Source organism: Phyllostomus discolor, chromosome 3, assembly GCF_004126475.2.
Source record: "Phyllostomus discolor isolate MPI-MPIP mPhyDis1 chromosome 3, mPhyDis1.pri.v3, whole genome shotgun sequence".
In the NCBI taxonomy this organism is placed as follows: domain Eukaryota; kingdom Metazoa; phylum Chordata; class Mammalia; order Chiroptera; family Phyllostomidae; genus Phyllostomus; species Phyllostomus discolor.
Genome location: NC_040905.2, coordinates 184,680,193 through 184,701,186, shown reverse-complemented (window position 1 = coordinate 184,701,186; position 20,994 = coordinate 184,680,193). Strand labels below are relative to the sequence as shown.

The following is a 20,994-nucleotide window of genomic DNA, read 5'->3' as shown; positions in this document are numbered from 1 at the left end:
TTATATCAGGGTGATTGTTTTTTGTTGTTATGAATAAATAAGTTGCATTTTAGGGGACAGTTTTACAGGAGACAGACGAATCTGCTAGGGGGTGGGAGAGGCGGCAGATTGAAGGTGCAAGCTGCTCTCTGGGGAGATTGTAGCTCAGGAGGCTGGGCCACGGGCCGGGTTTGGCTAGTGGGTTTTTTGTGGCCACGAGCAAGCTGTTGAACTTCTGTGGATCTCTGTTTTATACTGTAGATGGCGACCCATTCATTTATTTATTCACTCATTCAAAACATGCATGTGCTGTGGAACTGTTGCAGGGATCAAATGGGGAAACTGACTTGGACGTGCTCTGTAACCTGGGAGACGGTAGATAAATATAAAGGAATAAATGAATGCACAGTGTCCTGACCAACTGTCCGATAGAAATATAAAGTCACACATGAAATTTAAAATTTTCTAACAACACATTTAAAAAAGGAAAAGAAAAACAGGTACAATTAACTTCAATTGTGTATTTTATTTAACTCAATATATTAACAATCATTTCATCATAAAACCTATATCAAAAATTATTAATGAGATATTTTACATTTTTTTTGTACTAAGCTTTGAAAATCTGGTATGTATTAAGTTTATAGCATGCACCAATGAACCACATTTCCAATGTTCAGAAGCGCTGTGTGGCTAGTGGCTGCTTCGCTGGAGAGCACAGGTCTGAGCCTTTCCTGGACAGGGTAGCCTGTTTTACTGTTGCCAGCATCCACTGGTTCCTCCTGGCTAAGCCCCTTTCTCCTTGGTTCTAGGTACTACGAGACAGGGAGCATCAAGCCGGGGGTAATTGGAGGATCCAAACCAAAGGTCGCCACGCCCAAAGTGGTGGAAAAAATAGCTGAGTACAAACGCCAAAATCCCACTATGTTTGCCTGGGAGATCAGGGACCGGCTGCTGTCAGAACGAGTGTGTGACAATGACACGGTGCCCAGTGTCAGTTCCATCAACAGGTAAGAGTCCGCCGCCTGTGGGGCGCTAGGGGTGTGGGTGCAGCGGGGGGTCCTGGAAGCTCTGTGTGTGCCTCTTCTGAAGATCTGGTCTTTCCTTTCACAATGGCCCTTGGGGGCCATCAGACCAGAGGGGTGCTCACGGGGCCAGATGGGTCTCTCTACTGCCCTTTTCTCTCCAAAGTGGGCAGGAGTTCTCGCCCTGAGGATAGAAGGCCATGCCAACCCTCTGGCTCCTTGAGAGTCTTCTGAGTCTCCATCATTCACTTTACTACCCAACTCCGTGTGGAGCGCTGAACAGTGCATTGCCCTGATTAGGCCTTCAAATGTATCTTCCTTCTAAGCCAAGGCTCAAGGTCTTAGCACTGGGCCATTTTAGAACTTTCCAGAAAGAAAAGTCCATGCATCCAGTTGGGGCAGAGGTTGAGCCATTGAGCATGGGGAACAGAGCCCTGACACAGAGTTGGGAGGTTCAGCGCCTGGTCTCAGGTCTGCCACCAACTCAAAGTGTGACCTTGATGGAGCTCTTCCTCTCTTTGAGCCCAGGGCCTTGGTGGTTCCGATGTGGGTCTGTGTTCTCCAAGAGTAAGGTTCTGGGTGCTAAGATGCTGTGGAGTTAGAGAGTTACTCTCTCCCCGGCTGCCCCAGATCTTACCCACGGACAGAAAGAACCAGGGAAACCCCACGAGTGCCAGGCTCTGGGTCTTCCTGGGAGCCGCAGCGGCTCCTTCTCCTCTCTAGTCAGATCCAGGGCTCATCTAACAGAGCTCCCAGAGCTTTAAAAATAAATTCCTGAAAGAAACTTTTCCACTGTAGGTGGTACAGTCTCAACTCTACTTAAAGCCACGGAGTAGGGGATGAAGTTTTGGGATAAACAGAAATGGTTGTTCTATAAATTCCACACACACACACACACAAAAAGGAAGAAAAGAAAAGAAACCAGCAAACTGAAAACTTGAGCAGTTCCCGTTTCTTCAAGGTCATGCCCTGCCCTTGTCAGCGCCAAGTCTGCCTGGGCCAGGGAAGCCCTCCAGAAAGAGTGGTCATACTAGAATGCCTCTGAGATTCCCTCCGGTCCTGACTGTTATTCCTTCTATAGTGACTCAAATGCACAGAACCACTGTGTGAATACATGCTGATGTTTTGAGCCCTGGCATTTGGTAAACCATTAGCCCATTTTTCTTTTCTCAGTAAACCTTTACCTTGGCCCTGACATCCTGCAGGGTGTTGGGGAGAGAGAGGGGAATCAGGAACACAGTCTCTCGGTCTCTGTTCCAGAGGGCCTGCTTGCCCAGGCTGGGATCCTGGCATGCACTCAAAAGTCTGGATGGCCTGAATTATGCCCAATACGACAACTACTGTGGTGGGCTCAGGAAGAATCACTCCTACTCCTTTTCTGGATAGTGAGGGGCTCCAATGTGCTTTGTGCGTCCCCTGCTTTTGGCTTGTTGCAGGATTTCCATGACACAAAGCAACATGATATTTTTTTCTGGGTCCCCAAAAGCCATGGAAGGAGGCACATGCTGCCCAGAGCAACGGAGGAGCAGCCAGCCCGCTGTGCAGAGCGCCCTCCGCTGAGCCCATGGTCGGGCTTTGGGGGCTCAGCGATTTCCCGCTGTGGGGTGTACATGAAGTTGGTGGATCAAAAAGTAACTCTAGGTTGCTTGCGGGGCCCCAGACTCACTAGGCCGGGCACATGATGTAACAAGCGAGGCAGAGCAGGCATAAAATGACAGGGAAACGTTGGGTCTGTGGCAGACTAGACAGGCTTGTTGGGAAGGGGCAGTGGCTTCTCAGCCCCAGCCAAGCGCTGCCAGGAACGTGGGCCCCGAGTTGGCCAGCCTTTCTCCATCCTTAAAGAGAAGCTGGGAACTCGGACTTGCGTGTGTGTGAGTGTCTGTATGCTTGTATATATGAAATCTCTCTATTTTTAAACGGTAGCAACTAATTTCCATGAAAAGATGCCTTGCAGGGCAAGTGTAACTCAGTGGCATGTCAGGGTTCCAGCTTCTATCCTCTGTAACATGAGGAGGAAAACTGTTACGTGATGAATTGGTTTGAATGTATCTTAGGAATATATAACTAGCACACGAAACCAGTGAGTGTGAGCTTCATGAACCCCCCTTGCCCCATTTGCAATAAAGAATGAATATCACCTATTAAAGTCAAAAAGTAAGTTATTTGAAGGAAACACACAAAATAGAGAACGTGATGACGGACGGTTGTGGTGGAAGCTGTGAAGGGGCTGCGTGAGTGAGCGTTTAGGGAAATGGTGGATCAGCTGAGGCTTTGTGCCTGGGGCTGGGCTGTGCAGTGGTGGAGGGCGGGACTCTGACTGCTGGTGCTGGGGCCATGGCTAGCCCCAGGGGCCTCCCTGGTGTCCCAATCCATAGTGGTGACCCAGCTGGCAGTGCCTCTAAGGTGCTTTCACATCTGTGGTCTTCTACAGCCCGCAAAACCTCAAACTGCCCTGTGACAGGTATAAAAACTGAGGCCCGGAAGGGGAGAGCAGAGGAGCAGAAATCTTGACACAGAGAAGGGAGTAGGGCCTGGGTCCCCTGATGGTAAGAGGAGGGTTTGTCTCTTTCCACCACTTCCCCGCCGGACTCTGCTAGTGACAGAACTGAGGATCTGTGGGAAGAGAGGAGAAGAGTAGAACGGTCATTCCTTCTTCCTTCCCAAGCCCGGCAGCCTGCAGGTTTTGCTGCCTGTCTGCAGGCTTCCTCTCTCATGCTCCTCAGTGGTGGCCCCTCTCCAGGAGCACTCTCTGGCTCCTCACCACATTCTCTGGTGAGAGCTCTCTGGTGTTTTTAATAATCGACCCTGCCATGCAAATTAAGTGTGGGACAATCTCCTGTTGCTGCATTCCTCCCTCCCTCCCCCGAGAAAGCCTGAGCCATCTCAGCACAGTTTTACTTTCTGTGTGAAGGCAACCCCCGCCCCGCCCGCCCTCAGATGGATACAGCTTCTCAACAACTGTCTTGCAAATGTCTCTGTGTAAAAGGGTCTTCCCTCTCCCAACCCCTGCCTCCCTTGGAGGCAACTTCTCACTATTCCCACACTACAAACAGCTAGGGAGGGAGCGGTGGCTGGGTTTTTAGCTCTTCCAGCAGCCACAGGGTCATCTTTGCTGTCTACCCCTAGAAGTGTGTGCTTTCCCTCTGTTGCCTGGGGGACCAGCCTGGGGACCCATGACTGGCATGGGGTTAAACAGCACTGAACCAGCTCTGCTAAGCTTATGGGAGATTTCCTGGAACACGGACCATCATGTTGATGTGGCTCCTTGAGGACAGATGCCTGCCGAGCTGCTGCACAGGCGGCCAGTGGAGTCTTCCGATGCAGCCTGAGCGTCCGTCCACGGGAGCTGACAGTCCCAGAGATGGCCCAGATGGAGGGGAAAATGGAGCCTGCCTTCTTTTATTCCAGTCCTGTGGCTCTGAATCGGGGGCCACATGCTGGGGAACCGTGAGTGGCCTTCCCAGTCGAGAGGGGCAGCTCTGTTCCCACCAAGCGGTTGTTGCCATGTGAGAGAATGTAGGGCCAGAATTACCAGGTGTTCTGTTTTATTTTTTTTCAAAAGAAGCTAGAAATCCATGTATTTATGTAAAAGCTCCTAACTTAGAAACATTGGCAATTAATTCAAATAAAAATAAATATACTGTGCAGGACAAATAAAAATTCTCCAGTGGGAGATTTAGCCTGAGGATGACAGTTTGTAAAGCCTGCATTTAACCCTACCTTGGGCAGCAAGCCTTGGAGACTGGTGACCCAGCCCCTCCCTCTCTCTTCTCCACACTGGCCACAGGCCTGGGTGTCACCTGTGGGCCCTCTCCCAGCCTGCCCCAGTGGGCCTCTGGATTCTTAGGGAGGGAGCAGTGGCTGGGTTTTACAACCAATGGCCCAACCGTATTTTGGCTATACCAACGGCAGTTTGATCAGTGCAATAGACATGGGCGTTTCTTCAGTCCTCTCTCCCTGTTCCCTTTTTTAAGGCAGCATGACTTTCTCTTTCCGTGTAATTGTGTGTGGGGGCAGGGAGGGGGTGGTGGTGAGAAGACCTAGGCTTCCAAAAGAGTAGGGGTGATGTTGAAATGGTATCCTTACAAATGCTTGTACTATCTCAGGCATCTCAGGCTTTTCGTCCTCAGATTCTAAATGGATTTTGACTCAAGATAGGCTTTATGCTTCATACAGCACTTATTTAGCAGACGGACCACTTCCTTTGCGACTCAAAAAAAAGGTGTTCGGGCAGGCATGGGAGCTGACTTGCCATGTGATCCTGGGCCAGTCACCGGAGCTCTCCGGATCTCGGTTTCCTCCTCCGAGGAGCTAGGCGACTGCTGAGCTCCCTTCTCGGTGGGACCCTGTATTGCAGGGTGTTCACGTGGCACCCAGGACCACGCTCACGCTCAGCAAAGATAAGGCTGCACCTTGCAGTGCGAGCTGCCAATTGGCCCCCACTGTCTCTTGTTTAGAGAAGGTCCTGAGGGTGGCTCTTATTGTGGCAAGCTTGATGTTGCTTGTTGTGTTTTTATTTTTTATTTCTTTAGAATTTCTATGATTCAATTAGTCCTGTTGTTGCCCCTGTTATTTCTTCTCAGTGGAGACGATGCTCTTTGTCCTTTTCTTGGCAGCTGCTGCAAGCAGATGGGCACAACTTCTACCCCTGGGGACAGCTTCGGAGGGTTTCCTACAATTCGGGTGTCGCCCACAGAGGACAGCTCCATTGCAGCCTTATAGTCAGCTATGGGGATGGCTACCTTATCCTATCCCCCAGCTCCCAAGGGGACCCCATGTGTTTTTAAGGCATTTTGGAAATATGAATCTTTTAAGGTTGAAGCTGGTCATTAATCTTTATGAAGACACTACTGACAATACCAGCTAACATCTATTGAGCGCTTAACTATGCAGCAGCCTCTGCTCTAAGTCCTTAAGTATTAACTTTGCCCTCATAATAACCTTTTGAGGTAGGAATGCATCTTGGTTCCATTTTACAGATAAAGAAACTGAGGTGTAGAGGGGTTAAGTAGTTTTATCCAATGCCATGCAACTGGCAAATGGCAAGACCAGGATTCAAACCCCAGGCTGGTTCTGGAACCGGCATGCTCAGTCATTACGCTGCAGCTGCCTCTCAGTGATTCGTAACAATTGATGATGTTTTATGAATGATTTACACATATTTTAAAAGAAAAATAAGGAAGCCATAATTTCATTTTTTAAAATTTTAATTATTTATTTTCAGAGAGAGGAGAAGGGAGGGAGAAAGAGAGGGAGAGAAACATCAATGTGTGGTTGCCTCTCACATGCCCCCACAATGGCGATCTGGCCCGCAACCCAGGCATGTGCCCCTGACCTGGAAATCAAATTGGCAACCCTTTACTTCACAGGCTGGCATTGAATTCACTGAGCCACACCAGCCAGGGCAGGAAACCATAATTTTCTTTGCTTTGCTTGTATACAAATTTAATGGCCAGCCAATGTCTTAGAGTTAGGACTTTATGCTGGACCTCAATGGGAAATACTTGTGATATATTTGACCCTGTATTTGTATATGGATAAACTATATTTCCCTCTGGTATATTCACATGTTCACATAGCAATATCTCTTTAGACACACACACATACAGAGAAGATGACACAGACAAAAATATAAAGATTAAATCAGATGCTAGCTTAATTCCAGGGGATCAAAAGGATTACTTCACTCCCAGGTATTTGTCAATATGCTGTATGTTTGCTTAGTGAAAATACGTGGTTTAAATACTGAAGAAAACAAAGCAAACAAACACTCTGCATGTATTTGAGCCAATGCTCACGCTCACTTGTTAAAAAAGGGCTAACGGCTATGGAGGCTCATGTGGCCTGGGCTCCAGAGGGCCTGAGGTTGGGCGTGAAAGGAAACGTTCAGTCCAGCCTACGCACCCAGGATGCAGAGCGCCCTCAGTGCCCCATGCTGGGCCATGAGATCATAGAGGGCGACGACAGCTCCGTGAGGTTCCATGGAGGCACCTGCCACTTCTGTCCTTCCTCTCCATTTGCACCAATTGGAGACCCAGTGCAGCTTGAAACGAACTTCTAGAAATAATGGCCTGGAGTGGGAAAAGATTTTCCCTATAATGTTGAGTGAAAAGTGTAGGATATAGAACTGTATACATGGTTTAATCCTGATTCTGTTAAGGAAAAAAATGGGTATTTCCAAATGTGCACAGGAATGCTCGCATAAAGAAAATACTGTTGACCCTTGAACAATGCAGGAATTATGGGCGCTGACTCCTGAGCAGTAGAAAATCCATATATAACTTAATTCCCTAAAAACTCAACTACAGTTGTCCCTCAGTGTCCTCAAAGGTTAGTTCTAGGACCTCCACAGATACCAAATCCTGAATGCTCATGTCTCTTATGTAAAATGGTTAGCACAACGCAATAGGTAGCTGTCTACATCTGGGGATCCCCAACCTCAGACTGAAAATGCTGTTTTTGATTGGCAGTTGGTTGAATCTATGGCTGCAAAATGGAGATACCGAGGGTCGACCATATAGTTCTTAAAAAGAATTTGCGTGTAAGGGGACATGCGCAGTTCAAACCCCTGTTATTCAAGGGTCCACTGTACACGGAAATGTGGTTTTAGATGTCTTCTTTAAAGTGCTTGTCTAAATAGTCTGCAATGACACAAAGTACTTCTTTGATTAGGAAAAACTCTAATAAATGTCCTTTTAAAAGAGAATAGTTGGAGGCTCAAATAGAACTTTTCTCAAGGAAGCTGAACATTTTATTACCACCCATCCTTCTCCCAAATGCCAGGGAAGGAACTTTCTTGCAGACCCCAAAGGAACTTTTTGACTTGGCCACAGTCGACACAGGGGCCTTAGGGTCTCAGGGAGGCCCCATGTGTTGTCCCAGCTGGGAATTTGCAAAGTAAGCTCCCCAGAGCCCAGGGTTCTGCATAAGGATACCAGAGCTGCCAGGTGGCAAAGGGGAGAGCACCACTACTGTCCCTTTTACACACTGGACTTTTCCATGGCTGAGAGAGAGGGAACTAAGGATTCAGTTCCTTGAAGTAAGCAAAGTGCTGTGTTCTAACCCCTTCACTGTACTGAGGCCCACAATGGAACCGACTTGCTCAGGGTCACAATCAGGTTCCTATTTGAACAGAAGCAAGGTCCCTGGACAGGCAAGACAGGATACCCCTGGTTCCCAGCCCCAAGAAGAAGCTTTTCTCACAAGGTTTTTGCAGACTTCTCTTAGCAAAGCCAACCAAGCCTCTCTTGGCAGCACCTTACCCCTTTCTACTTTCAGGGCAACTCACACATCCCCTTTTGATGGGCGGGATGTTACTTCTGTGGCTGTCTAAGGCAGAGAAATAAGAGCTTGAGGGCTTCCAGGGGACAGAGAGGTCACCTTGCCCAGTCCCTCCATTCCACAGACCTGGGGGCTGAGGTCCAGGGAAGGGAAGGAACTCCCTAATGTCACTCAGTGAATTTATGGAGCTGGAGCTGTTTCCGGGAAAGGGATGCCTTCATCACATTAGCACGTCATATTTTTCTGTACAAGAGGCACTTGAGGCCCTTTGAAGGGTGCAAGTTACCCAAAGACACCCAGGGAGGTAGGGACTGAGTTGGGACTAGTCCATCATTCTCCCAACCTCCTAACTTCTAATCTGGGTTTATCATCTCCCTTCCCCTCTGTTCCAGCTTGAGCTGCGACCCAGCTTGATGTGGGTTTTCTGGTTGTCCGTGCATAGCTAGTTGAGATATCTTTACTGTTATGGTAAATAGTCATTTCTTTTTTCCCCCGCTGTCCACAGGATCATCCGGACAAAAGTACAGCAGCCACCCAACCAGCCAGTCCCAGCTTCCAGTCACAGCATTGGTAAGAACTTTAAAAAAAAATTTAAAAATCAAATGGGCTCCAAATATTCTAAAGAACTTTTAATCATTCTTATGGACAGATAATTCTGCATAAAACACTTCGGCACACGTACTAATGCGCCTTCTTTGTCATTCTCCAAGGGCTGAACCCGGTAAATGAATTTTATAAATACTGCTAAAAGGTTTTGAATTTTACTGATTATTATGATAAATAGCTTTCAGCATGAGACAGAAAATTGAAATCTAAGCCAAAAAAAAATCCACTAATGGGGGTCTATAGAATGTCAGATAATTAAAGTAATAAATCAAGAAAGGGGTACTTATTCATAACATTTTCTGCATCATTAGTCAGTAAGTAGTTTTGAATGTGTTTTTTTCTTCTATCAACGAGCCCTTCTACAATTCTCTGTGCACTTGCAGTCTTGGGTGAAGATGTGGCAAAACTTCTCAAACTTTCTCTCTCTCTCTCTCGCTTTGATCTCACGTAAACTGTCAGAGGCTGCCCGTGGAGTTTCTGACACTCACGGTGAAGTTGGACGGTGACCATGACTTGTAAGAATGGGAGTCATGTTTCCTACCAGTTGACCTTTGAACAATGTGGGGATTTAGGGGAGGCCTCCTACCCTCCTGCCCCTCTTCCGCAGTTGAAACTCTGAGGACAACTTTTGGCTGCCCCCAGACTTCACTGTCCTTCAGTATCTGCGGTGGGTTGGCTCCAGGACCCCTGCAGATACCAGAATCTGCGATGCTCAAGACCCTTATATAAAATGGCCCAGAACGATGCATACAGTAGGTCCTCTGCACCCGAAGACTCCCAACCGCGGTGAGTTGGTTGAATCTGCAGGCACAAAAACACAGTATACAGTGGGCTGTCTGCACATTTATTTTAAAATATCCACGTTGAAGTGGACCTGCGCAGTTCAAACCCATGCTGTTCAAGGGTCAGCTATACTCAAGAGTTCAGAAGTTTCCCTTGGCCTTCCCTTCTCTGCAAAGACACGCGTCTAATTAACGCATATTATGTCTCCACTCGGGATAAAGGAAACCCCTCTGGTTAGCTGGGGGAAGGTTATTCTACTGTAAGAAAGTAGACAACCACTCAGCAAGCCTCTGACAGTTCTGGTTGACAGTCCCTGTCAACTGCCCTTAATCATGCTGCGGACTCTGTGTAGTTTCCACACCTTTGTCACTTCTTTAACTGGAAATTCGAGCACCCTGTGGTGATGGGGACCTGGCAGAGGCCTGGCTTAGAGTTCTGGCTCTGTTTTGAACTCACCCAGTAAACTGTGTAAGTGCCTTCACCTCTCGGAGTCTCGGTTTCCCTGTTTGTGGACTGAGGTGCACAAACTGGGTGCTCTTTGAGGGCTCTGATCCTCCGTCATGACCTCTTTGGATGAAGGTAAGACAGAATTCCTCCCTGCCTTAAAATCATTCTTTATTTAGTAATCAATTCAAAAAGTGTTTGCTAACCCCTGCTATGCAGACCTTGGCATTGGAGACTACTGTTTTAATGAGGAGGCAGGATAAAATCCCCGTCCTTAAGGGCTTCTCAGTCTGGTGGGGGACTGTAACAAAGAGAAGTTTGCAGAGCACCGAGCTAAAGCTCAAGGAGAAAGTTCGGGGTGCTGTGGTAGCCAAAGGGAGAGAACCGCCAGCTCTTCTGAGCTGGGGCCAAGAGAATTGAAAAAGGCTCCTGGGGAAATGTTTGTGGCTGAGATTTCACTTGTGTGGCTTTTAAACTGTTTCAGGTCACTTGGCAATGAATATCAAACTAAGAGTACCTGATAATAGTCTTTCAATTGTGTTAGAGGAATAATTCCACAATACTTGTAGGTTAGCAGAATGCTTTATGCCCATAATTTTTGTAAAACCCCTCTCCTATAGGTGTATACAGCCCCTTATAGTTTCCACATGTAAAGAGGAGTGAGGAAAGGGAGGCTTAGAGAGACTAGATAACCAGCCCAAGGTCACACTGCCAGTAAGCGGTAGAGCAAGAATTGGAACCCGGGCCTTTGAGTCTAGTGTCATCACGGAATGTTGGAACTTACCTCATCGGCTCTGTCGGCAACATGGTGAGCCTAAGTTATAAGTAGTTGTTGTTGTTTAAAGTACCAAATGACTTGTGGTCTTCCTTCTTCCTCTGTTCTTTGCACCTTAACACTGAAAAGGGTGTGAGATTTGCATAAATCTATTTTGAGTAGCTTATTCTGGTGAAAGAAAAGAGAAGTTAACGATTTCTACTTCTCTGTCTCCTAAGGAAGATCTAAAATCAAACTCCAAGAAGAAAGGCACTGTTCCCTCTAGGTCTGCAGGGGCGAGAGCTGGATGTGCTCCAAGGAAAGCAACAAACAGCTTCTCACACAATCACCACCGTTGCTAGTAATTTCCTACACGGTCCTGTCAAAGGCAGCTCCACCTGCCTCCAGCTAGTTATAGCCCAAGGAAATGTGTCTGAGATTGGTTTGTAGGTTTTAATGAACCAAGAAAGAATCCCCACAGCCCAGAAATGGAAATTCAGCTGTACAGCTTGAGAGGACCCCGATGACTGACTGGCCGGCCTCTCCCTTGGACTCTGGGGGCCAGGAGTTAATGCAAAACTTGCACGAAACCTCCCCTCCCCCGTTCTCATCCTTACCAACTCAGAGATCTGCCTTCAGCCACAACAAGTTGCTGACTCCTGCCTACGTTTCTGGGCAGCGGAAACCTAGACTCTAAGTCAGCAGACCTACGGCTGAGCCCGGTGCCACTGCCTATATTGGCTAGATGGCTTGGAGCGAATCACTTCACCTCGGTGAAGCCTCAGTTTCTTCACTTGCTATATAGGGATAAATGATAGCACTCGAGGTTGTTGCAGGCATCGAATGAAAAGCGCTGTATTGCCCTTGCTGGTGTAGCTCAGTGGATTGAGCATGGGCTGTGAACCCAAGGGTCGCCAGTTCGATTCCCAGTCAAGGCACATGCCTGGGTTGCAGGCCAGGTCCCCAGCAGGGGCCACATAGGAGGCAACCACACATTGATGTTTCTCTCCCTCTCTTTCTTCCTCCCTTCTCCTATCTCTAAAAATAAATAAATAAAAATTTTAAAAAAAGAAAGAAAGAAAAGCGCTGTATTATGTGAAGTGTACTATTGGTTTTGGTTATTAATCAGTGAAGTGCAGATTACTGTAGGGTTAAGACTAGCTTCTGGGTTCCAGTCACCACTCTGCCTCTCATTAGCTGTGTGACCTTGGGCAAGTCCCTTACTTGCTCTGAGCCTTGGTTCCTTTGTCTTTCCAACGAGATAGTCAATGAGCTAACGTGTAAGATCGTTCTCAGAATTAAATGAGAAAGTGCCTCGATGCCTGGCACACAGTAAGTTCTCAGAAAATGTCATTTTCTCAGAAAATGTCATCATTATTATACATATCAATAGCATTCTGTATTATTTTTAGTACTCTATCCATGTTATGTAATTAATATTAAAATCTAGGTGAACCGGAAGGAGAAAAGACAGCGAGGAACTATAAACAGAAGGGACAGTCTGCCGTTTGGGCTTTGTTGGCTCTGGGTGTGAGAGTGTAGGCACCTGCGTCAGCAAGGAGGGAGGGGTGAGGATGTGAGCAGGGAGGGAACCTGCCTGATGAGCAAGTCTAGGTGGTTTTTAGCACCGGCTGGTGGTGGGCCCCAGCTCCCCTGTCCCTTTTCTGTCTCCCTGCTTCCTGTGTCCTTGGACGGGCTGGGATGTGAGCTAGTGCCCTTCTTACACTGTCCCTTGCTCCTTTCTGTACTGTCAGTCTCTTCACTGCCCATCTCCCCCACCCCCACTGTCCCCTTCCCCAGCAGCAGAGAACCTGGGCAAATGGCTGGAGGGCTGCCCAGGTGTTGCTGCTGCCAAAGGACGAATGTCCTCAGTGCACACCCTCTTGTCTGTCCCCGCACTTCCACTCCTGGGGGCTCGGCAGTCACACCCAGCCCAGTGCAGGGTGAGTGCCTTCGTTCTGGCCCTCTGCTGCTGCCCCCTCTGTCCTGGCGCATCCCCACGGCCCTCCTGCCGGGCCCTGACAGCCCCTCTCCCTCTGCGCAGTGTCCACGGGCTCCGTGACGCAGGTGTCCTCGGTCAGCACGGACTCCGCTGGCTCTTCGTACTCCATCAGCGGCATCCTGGGCATCACATCCCCCAGTGCTGACACCAACAAGCGTAAGAGAGATGAAGGTAAGAGCTGCGGGCCCAGCCCTGTCTAGGATGGACTGGACGGGTCTGCTTCGGGGCGCTCACTCAGGGGTGGACGCAGAGATGCCCACTGAGCACCCCCTTACCTGCAGAGCACCGAAGCTCTCTCCCCCAAGGCCCATTCCCTTCCCTGGGAATGGAGACCCGGGGAAGGGCAGACAGGGAACCGGCTGGGGCTGTGGATTTCTCGCTGGCCTTCCCCCGTCTTTACTCCTTGAGTGGAGAAGGTGTGTTTGGCCTGAGCTTTGTGGCCTTTAAGAAGACCTTGTGTGTACAGATGTGACGCAGGGTGTGGAGGGTGTGTGCACAGCACCGCAGTCCCCTTCGTCCTGGGGGAGCAGGAGGGGCTGGGTGTCCTGCAGTGAGCGGGGCACACCTGGAGGGGTGAGGGCTGGGCTGTGCTCACCTCTGGAGGAGAAGGCCTCCAGGGCGGGTGATGGTGGGGGCTGAGGAAGTTAATAACCATCTCATCTCTGCCCTGGGGCCTGGAAGAAAGGAATGCAGGGGCCTCCTGGGGATTACAAAGATGACAGTCATCCCGTTGGTTTCCCTCCACCCCTCGGTGGTACCAGCTGGGGCTTCTGGAGCTGGCTGCCCCATCCTTGGACACTGGCCCACCTTAACCTGGCTCTCCTGTCCCCTGGATGGGCTGCCAATGCTGCTAACATAAATGGGGTTGAGAGGGAAAGTGAACCCCTGGGAGTCTGGAAAACCTTAGTCAGGAAAGGAAAAAAACGGGCCTTGGTTGAGGGCCTGAGAGCAGCGTGACAGAAATCTTGATTCAATTATTCTGTTCCTCGGCACAATTCCCATTCTCAGCTCCCGGCGAGGGATGCGTGTTCTGGTGAGCCCATGCCTAAGTACTTAAGATCTGTAACTAGAAAATTGAGTCGGCCCAGCAGTGGATTGGCCTGTGGTCTGTGCAGCCCGTGCACAAAAGACGCTGAGCCTGCAGCCTCAGTTCCGAGCTGTGGGGCACGTGGGGGCGAATCCCAGCTTTGGGAACCTGCCTCACCTCTTTGCTCTGCTCCTGCCACTCGGGGCTGATGTCACAGGTCCTAACTCAGTGGATGGCCGGGCCGTGTTACTGCAGGAGGCAGTGGGCCTGCCATCTCTGGGCATTTACGGGGCTGGTGGTGTCATCTGTTCTCCTGTTGTCACCTGGACTCCAAGCAGATGTGCCAAGCTGGGGCTGGGCTGCATTTGATCACGATGGAGGGGCCAGCTGGGTGGAGCTCCCTCGGAGGCTGAGGGAGCCAGGCAGAGGTGTTTGGAGGAAGAAGAACATCCAGTGTGATGTGCACTGCCGAGCAGATAGGTCCTGATGGGGGATTGTCTCACTGTGTTTGTGGAGGGCCGTACCGACTTTCAGTCTCTGGTCAGTGGTCACTGTTTAACTTCTTGGCTGCTTTCAAAGGTGTTGAATGGTCAGCATGTGGGTGCTGTTAGTCTAGACTGCTCCGTGCTGGTCCGGTCATTCTTGAGGACTGCGGCCTATTTGGGGTATTGACCTTCAGTGGGGACAGTGACAAATTAGGATGCGTCCAGATGGGCATAGCCTGGATGAAGGGGGATTTGGAGAAAACTCAAAGCTCTAGGAGTCTTTGGCACAAGGAAGAGAAGAATGAGCAGAACTGGATCATTTCCTTTAAATATTTGGGGGGAAGGCATGGAAGGCAAGAGCTGTGAGACTGCTGTGTGGCTTCCAAGGCCATGTGTGGTAGGCTCAGAGGACATTTCAGTTCAGTATAAAAAAGAACTTCGTAAATATGAGAATGAGGTCTAGGGAGGTAGTGAGTTCTCTGTCACTAGAGTTATGTAAGCTGAGCCTACGTAGCCTCTTATTGGGCTGCTATACGATGGTATTAGGAATCAAGTGCAGGATTGGATGATCTTTGAGATCCTTCCAGTTGTGAAATTTATGATTGAGTCCTGGTCTCCAGAAAGACTTGGGAGGCGATCTAGTCTGTGTTCTGGGGGCTAAGGGAGAGTGATTTGATGGTCTCAGAAGCTTATGGGTTTGGGGAGAAACCCAAGCAGCAACCAGACCCCCCCTCCCCGCCCTGCACCGTGGAGAGTGTGTGTGGGTGAGCGCAGAGGTGGGGCAGAAGTGCCCTGCTCACACCAACACGCCGTCTGGAGGGAGCACCGCCTAGAGGTTCCGGCAGAAGGGCTTGGTCGGAGTGCGGTGAGGAAGTAAGAACCAGCCGCTGGGGAAACACAGGGGAATTTCCGGGTGACCTGGAAGGCCGGCCCTTGGGACAGCAGACTATGGCGCTGTTTTTCTCAGGAGACCTCAGCAGCCTGGGGGGAGGGTGATGGGGCAGAAGAGACGTCAGGGAGCAAGAGGAAAGACTACTGAGGATTCTCACCCCCCCGGTTCTCAGACGAGGCGACTGGGGCTGGGCAAAGTGGGGTCACTTGTTCCGCTCTTATTCACTCTTGTGATTGGACTTGGGTTCTGCCCTGTGTCATCTCCTGGTGCCACCCTTCTGCCCAGGCTTCAGGGCAGGACTGGGTGATGACATAGTCCACTCGCTGAGGGCCTGCCCTTTAGAGCTCGCAGGCTGGCGCGGTTGACTGGCAAGGCCAAAGTCCCTTCAGTAGGCAGTGTGTGCGGTGAAATGCAATGAGAGGGTGACACCCGGGAGAGAGCAAGGCAGGAGGAGCTGGTTTTGATCAAAAGGATCTGAGAATGCTCCTCAGAGGAAGTGGCCCTTTACTGAGAGAAAAATATTTTCCACTGCTTCTGTTGTTAAATTAGAAATTTAGTTACTCAATTGCACTGTTGAGCACATTTTAAGTGCTCAATAGCTACATGTGAATACAAGTGTGTGGCACATAGTAGGTGCTCAGTAAATGCTCCTTGGTGCAATGGATCAGTCACATGTCTGTAGAGGCTTCACAATTAGCACGGAGGGTGTGTGTAGGGAGTCTCAACTAGGGGAACTTTGTGTGATATTTCGGGCTTCCACAGAAAACTCTGAGTAAGGAACACTGTAGTGAAACAAATACGTTAGGCCGCTGTTAGACCACTGGATTGCCGAGTGCTCTTTCAGCCTAGACATTCTAGGCTTCCCCGCAGAACGTTTGCCTCCAAGACTAGCCTTGGGGATGTGGCCACTGTGTCCCAATCCCAGATGGTGGAGGCAACAGATAAGGTCCCTGGGGACTCTGAGGGCAACTGGGGCAAGTTAAAGGAGGCCACAGGGAGGCAGAGTATGGCTCAGTGCAAGGGACGGCTTTTAGGCGACCGCCAGCCTGCACCAAGGATGGAAGCGTTATCTTGGAAAGGCTGTGAGCTCCGCATCTTCAGAGATGTGAGCAGAGGCTGGACGAAGGGGAGCAGAAGAACCGAAGAAGGCATTCTGGTTTGCACTCCGTGACTTCCGAGGGCTGCCACACTCTGGGTAGCCCGTGCTTCCCTAACTGTCCTGTGTCTGGAAGCGGTTCTGCCTGCTGGTTTTCCCTCCTGCCGTCTGACTCTGAGTCTGCCGTTCACAGAGACTGGCCTGGACAGGGGCCATATCACACAGGGGTGTTTCCATGCCCAGCCCCGCCCCATGGCAGAGGGCCAGAGAGCAGAGCTGCTCAGAGGGCTTGTGGATGGCACCGAGAGCCAGGTTAGGGTACTGCCCAGGTATGGCTTGTGGCCTCTTGTCTCTTGGTGGAACTGACCAGAGATCTTTCATGGAGAAGGTGGTGGGGTTGGCCTCAGGAATCCAGCTGGGCTAGGGGGACAGAGCCTGAGGCCGTGCTTCCCTCCCCGGAAGGCCCGGAGGCAGCGGTGGGGCGGTGGCGGGGCTGGACTTGGCAGAGCAGGCAGAGTTGTGAATAGCAGCCATGGGTGAAAGGGCAGCCCCAGACCCTCTGTTCCTTCCTGGGCCTTTGATCTCTGGTGGGGCCTCCTTCCGCCCCCATTCAGGTCCCCTCGACCTCCCCCTCCCCTCATCCCCCCAGACTTTGAAAGGCCCTGAACACACCGAGGTCAGCGGAGTGCGAATCCCTTTCACTAGCTCAGAAAGCCGCCCCATCCAGCACCAGTGTGGACTCTGGGGACCAGAAGCTTCTTTTCAGGCCGTGGAGGGTACATCACAGGTGGAATTTCCGGTGTTCTGGGCCCTGGACTGCCCTCTGTCTGAAGAGGCGCAGGAAGGGCAGCCCAAACCCAGAGGTGGTCTGTCCTTTATAAGAGATGCCAAGTCCAGCAAGACCCTCAGGAGGTTGGGGGCATTTAGCAGGGGCTCCGGTCGTGACTGTTCATCCCTCTTTCTGGGGGTGTCTGTCTTCTCTCTGTCTCATCCTGTGTCTTTTGTTTGGGGGTGCCTCTTGTCCAGTGTTATCTGTGGGTTTATGCCCTGTTTATTGAGACTCCCTCTGTGTCTACCTCTGTCTCCCAGTCTAGTGTCCTCTCTCTCCCTCTGTCTCTCTCTCTGTCTCATGCACACACACACTGTTCTTCCCGTATTCACGCTTACTCTCTCTTACTGACTCCCCTCTTCCAGGCCGGGAGCCGCCTCAGCCCTGCCCTGCAGACCTCCAAGGCGTCCACCTTGGGGAAGGAAGGGCTTCAGAAGCTCACAGACCTCCTGACTGTGAGCAGGCCCTGGCCTTCCGCTCTTAGGGCCCTCTTCCTTTGCTGGACACTCAGACCCTGTCTGCTGCTCCTGGGCTGGGGACTGAAGGCAGAGGCTGGGGCAGAAGGTGCAGAGGCCCTTCTCAGGTTTCCCAGAAGGGAGTGGGAGGCGTGGAAAAGCTCCCCACCCCTGGAGGGGTGAGTGGAGGCCGCACGGAGGAGCGGCAGAACCATGGAAGGCATTCTGGTGCAGATGCCATGCCTTCTGTGGGCTGTTGCCGCCTGGGCAGCGTGTACTGTCTGTCTGGAAGCGGTTCTGCCTACTTGTTTGTTTTTTTTCTCCTGCTCCCTGAGTCTGAGCCAGGAGTTGTAAGCATCCCTTGTGGTGCCAAGACTCCACAGACCTCTGATCTCTGGAGAGCCCGAAGTACAGTGCGAAGGCGCTGAGGCAGAGACACAGACTCACACGACCAGGGGTGAGCTGGTCGGAGGACTGTCTGTGATGACACCTTTGGGGAGCCCCTTGATCTCTCTGAGCCTCCCTTTTGTCTTCAGAGAAACAGAGGTGGTGCAAGTTGTATAGGTTACTGTGAGGGTCAAATCAAGTCACACCCATGAAGGGTGTAGCCCCAGGGCCAGGTGGTAGGCAGTAAGCACTTCTTAAATGGCTGCTGAGGGAGAGGAGACCGGGCTTTGAGGCTGCGAGGCCAGTCACAGGCTGAGGGCAAGCAGGCTCCAGCCACAGTTCTACTTGGCAGCTGCCTTGCGCGGGTCTGCCCACCCCTGCTTCCTGTTTGCAGCAGCCTGCTACTGTGGGCATCAGGACTGAGCAACAGTGCCCCCAGGTGTCCGCCGCAGAACGAAGGGCCACTGGCTTTCCTGGTTTCCCGGCCCCCTTGATGGAAGAATGAAAGGGTCAAGCCTCAGTTTGCCATGGAGAGTGGCCCTGGGTACACAAGACGGTGGAGGCACCCAGGACGGAGGGCAGAAGGCAGAGCACTGGGGCCTGGGAGCGCTGGGCCTCTGGGAGCTGGGGTCGCCGGCTTGGACCTCCAGACTCCCTGTCAGAGCTGGAAGGCCACGGAGAGCACCCAGGACACGTCACCCGACAGGAAACAGGCTTGGAGACGAGAAAAGGTCCGACCAGGACACACAGCAAAAAAACCCCCAGAAGCACCAGAGGGAGAGAATGGACCCCTCAGAACGTCCTTGGGGTCCTGCTGCCATTTGATGCGACCGGTCTCATTTTTTCCTCTCCCCTCATTTCTCCCTCTCCCCTCATTTCTCCCTCTCCCCTCATTTCTCCCACTCTCCCACGTCCTTCTGCTTGGCCTTCCCTCCCTGGCCCCCTGTTGCTCCTCCTCTTCCCTCCTGCGCTCTGGGCCCCTGTGTGGTCTCCGAGCTTTCCCAGTGCTGGGCCATTATCCATGCAGGGTCTTCTACCTGGAATGCTGGCCTGGAGGCCTGTCAGTTGACCTGGCCTGGTTTCCAGAGCCAGCCCCGTCCCTGGGGAGGTAGTCAGTGCCGGGCCACGGGTCCTTCGCAGCCGACCAAGGCCCTCAGGTTCACCAGGGGCCAGCATGGAGCTTGGGCAACCCGACACACTCGGCAGAGAGCGGAGAAAGTGACCACCACTTTGTCTTGGTGTCTCCTGGGGCTTCACCAGGGCAGCTCCCCCTCACCTCTTTGTCCTCCATAAGGCGTCCCCTGGATATGCCCTCAGGCTGGCCCTGCAGGTGCAGAGACCAGGACCGAGGGAACTGGGGGGGGGGGGGAGAACCCAGGTGGCAATGGCCAGCTGGGCAGTCATGCTTTACTTGGCTTGCCCTGTATTTAAAATGACTCTGAGTGAGTTACCAACATTTAAAGATCAGAAGATTTTGTACATAGACATCTGACTTTTCTTGGGGAAATGAGAATATCAGATCTGGCAACACTTGGGCGGGCTTCCTCACACGGCAACCATTGTCTGGGGCTGCTGGGGCTGGGGTCTTCGACGGCTCACTTCTCAACCTGCTCACGGCCTTGGTGCTCTATTTTTCTCTGCCCTCATGCCTTTGAGTTTCTGGAGTCTTCGTGTGGACTCTCAAGAACGCGGCTGGTTGAGTCCAGCCTGTGGCAAGTGAAGCCTGTGGGAGGCAGGGCCTGATGAAGCCGTGTGGGGGGTGGGGTGTGTGTCGGGACGTGGGCAGTCAGGTTCTCGAGCCAGAGGTGGGTGGGGTGAGAGAGGCAGGTGGGGTGAGGGAGGCCGTGGGGCAGGGCCCTGGAGAACAGTGAGATGGAGGTCATCCAGTCCACACCCTCGGACAGGGTGGTCCCCGCGCAGTGGGCGCAGGCTTGCCCGGGGAGGGCAGGGCCTAGTCAGTGGCGGAGATGACGAGGACCAGGTTTTCATCTCCCGGCCTGGTTGGCCACTCCTCCCAGCTTTGCAGTCACTGGCTCCTCAGCTGAGCCCCAGGCAGACAGATTTCAGAGGCTTCCCTTAGTAAAGCAGAGGACCTAAGGCCAGGTGGTCAATCCGAGGGGCTCCTTGGGCCTTTCCCTCGTGCCCGGGGCCTGTCCCCTGTGTGGTGGGTCAGGTTTCAGTTCCTCCGGCCCCCGGGCCCCTCAGTTTCACTTTGATTCACTTTGATTCACTGAGTGAGAGCCTGCGTGAGAGAGCCATCACCGCTGAACACCCCCTCCACCCCAGCCCCACCTGCTTGCCCACCTGCTTTGCCCAGGGCTCCTCCTCCCCTCTCCCCACCGGCTCCTTTTCCCATGGGACTGTGCACCGGTGTCCGGGGAGCCCCTGGGGGGTGTGAAGGGCGGGGCGGTGCAGCATGAGGATCTCAGCGCAGAGTCAGTTCCGGGGTCTCCGAGAATGAGAGTCGTGGGGTTGGCTGAGGGGATAGACTCTCACCTGCCGCTGTGAGCGGGACCGGCCGGGGCAGTCTGGAACCCAAGGTGGAACAGAGTGGCTTTCTGCACACCCTGTGTGCTCTGTTGCCTTGCGGGGCAGAGAGTCCCGAGGTCCTTTCTCTCCGGCTTTGGAATATGGTTTAATCCCCAGCTGCACAGTCTGTGGTCCGGGACTTTGCAGCACTCCAGGTTGCTGGAGACCTGCTAGGCCGGGGCAGGAGCCTGGGAGGAGGGAGCCAGGGGCTCTAGGTCCCTGCCTGACTCTGTGGTTGACTTGCTGGTGACCTTAGGGAAACCCCTTCCCCTTTCCGGGACTCAGTTTTCTCAGCTACCGCACAGGATGAATAACTTCCTAAGGCTTTTTTTGGTACCAAGATTCTGAGCTTCCCCTAGCCCCATCTCAAGCCCCTTGGTATTATTTTAGTCCAGAGGTTCCCAGACTTTTTGTTTTGGG

General features: G+C 51.8%; 1 protein-coding gene across 3 annotated transcripts in view; it reads left to right on the top strand.

Annotated features, from left to right (window-relative positions):
• The window catches only part of PAX5 (paired box 5), a 171,157-nt gene that overhangs the window by 18,219 nt on the left and 131,944 nt on the right, over positions 1-20,994 (top strand). For all 3 annotated transcript variants that reach the window (XM_028516211.2, XM_036021928.1, XM_036021927.1), the window contains exons 3-5: positions 792-989; positions 8,791-8,855; positions 12,917-13,045. In XM_028516211.2, coding sequence (XP_028372012.1) covers positions 792-989; positions 8,791-8,855; positions 12,917-13,045 — 392 coding nt within the window. The remainder of the gene's footprint in view (positions 1-791; positions 990-8,790; positions 8,856-12,916; positions 13,046-20,994) is intronic.